The sequence below is a fragment of the Gossypium arboreum genome, chromosome 5, assembly GCF_025698485.1.
Source record: "Gossypium arboreum isolate Shixiya-1 chromosome 5, ASM2569848v2, whole genome shotgun sequence".
Classification (NCBI taxonomy): Eukaryota; Viridiplantae; Streptophyta; class Magnoliopsida; order Malvales; family Malvaceae; genus Gossypium; species Gossypium arboreum.
This window is the reverse complement of record NC_069074.1, coordinates 75,160,035-75,166,034: the sequence shown is the minus strand read 5'-3', so window position 1 is coordinate 75,166,034 and position 6,000 is coordinate 75,160,035. Positions and strand designations below refer to the sequence as shown.

General features: G+C 33.9%; 1 protein-coding gene across 2 annotated transcripts in view; it reads right to left on the bottom strand.

Moving 5' to 3' along the window:
* Positions 1-221: 221 nt before the first annotated feature.
* The window catches only part of LOC108452982 (probable acyl-activating enzyme 16, chloroplastic), a 29,650-nt gene continuing 23,871 nt past the window's right edge, over positions 222-6,000 (bottom strand). Inside the window, exons 13-18 of one of the 2 annotated variants that reach the window (XM_053028020.1) lie at positions 4,548-4,649; positions 3,259-3,418; positions 1,194-1,273; positions 917-1,062; positions 722-779; positions 222-639 (exon numbers count right to left, since the gene is read on the bottom strand). In XM_053028020.1, the coding sequence (XP_052883980.1) occupies positions 547-639; positions 722-779; positions 917-1,062; positions 1,194-1,273; positions 3,259-3,418; positions 4,548-4,649 (639 nt within the window). In that variant the 3' untranslated portion in view covers positions 222-546. Of the gene's footprint in view, positions 640-721; positions 780-916; positions 1,063-1,193; positions 1,274-3,258; positions 3,419-4,511; positions 4,650-6,000 lie in introns of both variants that reach the window. The other variant, XM_017750828.2, reaches the window with a different exon arrangement.

Sequence of the window (6,000 nt, the reverse complement as noted above, 5' to 3'; positions counted from 1 at the left end):
ACCAGAGCAATTTAGTCCTTGCCAACTTCAAAAATAAGAAACTAAAAGCAATTACTCACAACATTAATATAATTCATCAATTGTACATTTTTTTTAGTATAATAACAAATTTAGCTCTCAAAATTCATATTCTGCCACCTGCCATATTGTGTCAATTTGGTCCCAATTTAATAAATTACCCCATAATATTTACGAAAAACATATAAACATCAAAGACTAAATTTGTTGTCATACTAATCAAATTTATTTACAATTGATGAAATTACACTTTTACTAATTATCCTTAGTTGTTCATGTTCAAAATTGATAGAAATTAAATTACACTGATTTTTGTTGAGAGTGATCAATTGATTAAATACCCAAATTTAGGAGAACCGTAGAGGGAATTTCAATCCAAAAAAACACCACAACAACAAGATCCTAACAATTGGAAATAGATAAAAATGTACATTTTCATACAACTTTGTTGAGAATAACTTACATGACTAGTCTTATTGCAGTTTTGGACATTATGATAGTCTTAGTCATGTTTTTTTCAAAGGGAACCTACTTGTAGAGATTGGCTATTTCCTCCTTGTATTGAGCCACAACTCGGTCTCTTCGGATTTTCATGGTTGGGGTCAATAAGCCACTCTCGATCTACAAATCAGAAAAAGGTATACATAAGTCCAACATAAAGTATGCGAGATCAATGATCGGATATGGCAGCATTGAGTCTTACCGTAAAAGGTTCATCCACAACAAGAATTGGTCCAATTTGAAATGAACACTCGGAGGTCCTGCATAAAAGACAATAGTCAGATAACAGCCTACCACTCGAACTCTAATCGACTCTTCAAACTGCTTTAGGTACTGCAACATGATGAAAGAAAAGAGAAAACCAGAAGAGACCCTTAAATTGCAAATGAATAATTACCACTTCCTCAATTCTTCATATAGCATGCTTGTAATTTTGTCCTTGCTAAGATCGACGGCATCTGCATCTACAATAGATGCCTCTTTTGCTGCCAGGAGTGCTTCATCTTTGTTTGGGACAATGATAGCGCCAAGGCGTCGTTGATCCTGGAGGAATATGTCAATCAACAATGAAAAGTTAAAAATCAAATCAAAAGATGGAAACGATACATGCGTAAGTAAAGAACTTATGTGCAACAGCCACAAGCAACTCCGTGAAAAGAGGGTGTCCAACTTGCCTGGCCGATTACAACGATCTGTTGAATAAGAGGACTCCTTAAGGCAGCTTCTTCAATCTCTAAAGGTTCAATATTTTCACCTATTTTCTCCAAAGAAGGTTGTTTTGGTTAATAATGGAAAGCATGATAAGTGAATGCTTAATGGAGTTTAGAAAAAAAAAGACTTCAAAGTACGGTTGCAACATCAAAATTCAACTTAGTAAACTTCAACAATAGTTTTTCTTTTCCGACTACCGGGAGAAAGATAAAGCAGCATCACTTAAACCTGTAGTCTCCATTTATTTATTTTGGGTCCAACACATGACCATGGATGTGGGATATAGTCCTTCGAAGACCCTCAAAAAGACGAAAACAAACAAAAGGTCAAACAACTCACACCCAAGTCCAAGTGACACAGACCTCAACCAAAAACATTGTAGTCCAACCAAATGATCCGAGACAAAGTGACTTTTATCACCAAATGATCTGAGCCTAGGTGACTTTTATGGACGAATATTGACAACGCCAAATTCGAATTAGAATTTTGTATTATTATAGTCATATCAAAGATAGAAAGTCGGAATCAGATTTGAGTCCCTAAGTAAACTATGAGACATAACTCTGTCCAAGTTGCAATTGGCAACTACAGTTTTTTTGGGTAAATCTCACAATTGGTCATTCAACTATCATAAATTTTCATTTTGAACACCAAAAATAAAAAGTTTACAACATGAGCACTATCGATACATATTTTTATCATTTTAATTACTGCTGTTGCATACTTATACAATTTTAGGCATCTTCCGTTAAGTTATCATTATATACATTCATTTTAGTTACCCAATTTTAATAATTTTCACTTTAGTTACTCATTTTCCCTTTTAGAATTTTTTTTCTTAAATAAAACTTGGAAGTTTTTACAAGAAATTGATTCATTCATATGCTTACATGAAGCTTAAAATCTTCACCAGTAACACAATTACATGTAAAAACTTAGGTTTTTCCCTAAAAACCCCAGATTTTTCTCTTTTATTTGAAAAACTAAAATTAATTCTTAAATAATGAAAAAAATAAAGAAAATTAAAAAGATGAAATGAGTGACCCAAATAAAAAACTTACTAAAGTTATGTGATTAAAATGAGTATGTAATTACAAATTAACGGCAGGTGAGTAGAACGATGAAAGTATGTAACGGCAGTGCCCATATTGCAAACTTTTTATTTCTGATGTCTAAAATGAAAAGTTAGATAAGTTAGGTGACCAACTATGTAGTTTACTTTTTTTTTTAAGCAAGTGAAAACTATAGTTATACAGTAAAGAGATGTGGACCCACAATTAAAAAAAATAGTGAGAAGGCTGACAACTAAAACATTCAGTAGCGAATTTCTTGCCTGCCCTTCCAAAATGAAAAAGTTATTATGCAACTTATTGATGTAAATGAGATACTAGTGCTCGCAAACAACTCAAATTCGACTCGAAAAATATTCTAACTCGATTTGGTAATTATCAAGCTGAGCTCGAGCTCAAGCTATCAATTGAAACCGAATTCGAACTTAGTTATACTTGACTCGACTGGTTTGCGAGCCTTATCAAATTTTTCATATTTTTATATTATTAAATTATGTTATTACTCTTAATATATATTATTACCTTAAGCTTAATTATTGAGCCCAACCCGAGCTCAAGTTAAGCAAGCCTAATCGAGCTTGAGTAGCTCGATTATATCTTGAGCTTAAAAATAAATGTTTGATCGAGCTCGAACTGAGTACCGAGTTCCGAATTTTCAGTTGAGCTCGAACTTGACATTATTCGGGCTCGACTCAACTAGATTACACTCCTAAATTGTAAATTGTTTAAATTATAAATTAACATATGGTCAAATTGTATTTTAGCCCCTCAAAAATTCTATTAAGTCTCCTAAGAAATAATGTAATCCCCTGATATTCGTAACTGAGATAATATAAAACCACACGCAATAAAGGACCTAATTGGCCAACTCAAAGCTAAAAGGGATGATTGTTTTCAGTTACTGGTATAAAGATTGCACCATGTAGGTTATAGGAGTTACGCAGGGTTTAAAATATACCAGAAGAAAGAACAATAGTGTCCTTGGCACGTCCTTCGAAAACTATCACACCTCCACATCGACGACTTCGCCCTACCGAATGATGAGGAGCAATCCAACCTATATCACCAGTATTTAACCAACCATCTTCGTCTAGGGCTTGCCTCGTAGCCAATGGATTCTAATTCAAACAACAACCAGAATATGTCATTTGAGATGCCACAATAACTGATCAATTGCATGTAGCATGACACTCGTCAACAATGAAAGTTTATTACGGAATCCCAAGAAGTGAGGAATAGAAGTCTTATGCTCTCATAATTATTCCATCTTAAACTAACAAAAGTGGTCCAACGCAACAAATAATGCAAATATTTTTTGTTTTATATTTTTTATGTCCATTTTACAATCCATATTTGTGGTTCATGACTACTTTTCTCAACAAAGTCGTCTCTAAAGTTTGAACTTGCATCCTCCCCTTGGGAGTACAATGTATCTTACCATTACACCCAACAACTTGTTGATGTAAATATTTTTTCTTTGAGACAATATTGGTGTTTCCTAAATGCAAAATAGAAATTATACGTGTTTTTCTTCACCAACATTGAACCCTTAAACACAACCTGGAAATAGTCCAAGCCAAAAACCTTGCAGATTCAGTTTCTTGGTTAAGTCACCTGCCACCCTAGCACTCGCAATAGTGAAAATTCTACTGCTGTACAAATTCCAAAAGCATAACTTATGACACAAGGCATTTGCTACAAACAGGACCAATTCTAAACATCTTATGGGTTAATACACATTTGGTGCCTAAAGAAGCCAAATTTGTAATCGAGGACTTCACTTTGTTTAGCAGATTGTAGAACTCGCTAACTCAGTCAAATGGGTGATGAGGCCAAAAAGAACAGTCAATAGAAGTTAGACAAGTATGTCGAACATTGCTATCCCCAGTTTTTTGCCACATCACCTGTTTGACTAATGAAGTTATCCTTAGGTGCAAGCTATTTAACAGAAGAAAAGTTTGCATATCTTATTGCGATTTTTTAAACTTTTGGCATCAAACATTCAAGTATACATCGGGTGCGCAAAATATAATTAATCCCATTTTTATTTCACTAATTTCTTATATGCCTAAAGTTTCTTTATGTAATGCTCCTTCTCTCTATAAAAATAAATAATTAAAGGTTAATAGCTCAGGCTACATGTTGTAAGAAATGCACAATATATGAACATTTGACAACATTTTCAATAAGCATATTTCAATATAGTACTACCTTATAATAACCTTTCATCACTGGCGGTCCCCTGACCTTTATAATGCCCTTGGAGCCAAGTGGGAGGATTTCACCAGTTTCGGAATCTACAACTTTGAATTCTGTGAGTGGAATTGGATGCCCAACAGAACCAAGAACCTTCAAAAGTCAAACATGAGAGATCGTCATATGATAGGACACTCTTTCTTAAGGTCAGCACAATTTAGACCAAAGAAAAGAACCGAGTAAGATTGAAAAAAGATGAAAAAAGGGTAAAAAGAAAACGTCGTAAAAATAAGACAGTGAACCCAATAAAATACACTTAATATCTTAGATTTAAAACATTCATAATTTAATAATTTTAATTTTTATGTAATTATCTTTACCTCTATAAGTAGAAATTTCTATAAATAAATCAAGTGGAGTCATTTCATAAGTCTCTCATTTTTGTCTAAGGACATGGTTTTCGATCTTGCTCTATATGTCTTTTTTTTGTTTTTTTAACCCTTTCGCTCAAACAAGCATATTCTTAGATCTTTATATAACTCCAACTATTTATGTTTCAGCTGAAATAGCGTCAACTCTTATTCACCAAAGCCAACCAATCAGTTTTCATTAATACTAGTCAATCATCGACTTCTATTTCTTAGTTCAAAGTGGTGAGATTCACGCCTAATTATCTTAGTAGTCAGTTGAGGGCCACATCTTGGATTCAGTTTTACACTGCCGTAACTCACAAGAGTTTGTCATTACAACATCCTCAATTGGAAAATGCACCTTTTTTACACCAATTGTTCGTGTTTTTTAATGTCATTGTCAATCCAAGATTGTTGCTCTACCAATCATCAATCTTACAAGGCGTAATAATGCAATATTCAAATAAATTAGTAATTTAAATTTTTATGTAACTATCTTTACCTCTATAAATAGAGGTTTCTTCTATCAATAAATCAAGTGAAGTCATCTCATGAGCCTCTCATTACTTCAATTTTTAGCAAGCATGTCTTTAACATGGTTTTACCAACACCTAGACGGTTATTGCTAGGCCAACAAACTTCATAGTGGTTGCACCCGCAAAATCTAGATTTTAACCTATTTCAAGAATATCAATCTGATCAAATTCTTTGTTGGATAAAACGCCAAGTTACTCAGATGCGAGTTTGAGCATTAGACACCATATGTGCCCAATACAGGCATGTTGACTATTTTCGGAGTTATTCCGTGTATTTGGAGGGTTTTTAGAGGTCATACCTCCAATGTCGTATTTGACAAATGTGGGACACAGATATCCCGAGAAAAAGGAGAGGCAGTGCAACATAAATAATGTATATATAAAAGAATAGTCCCATGCATTTTCATCTAAGTGAGTAAAGAATTATCAAAAATCTGAAGTACATGCATGTGTCATGGGGCTAGATCTTTCGCCACGCGATCCGTGCGTCCTTAGGCAATCCGCTCGTCCAAACTCGCCTAAGTTAGCCTTTACTACAGTGAGGATTCCTTAAGAACT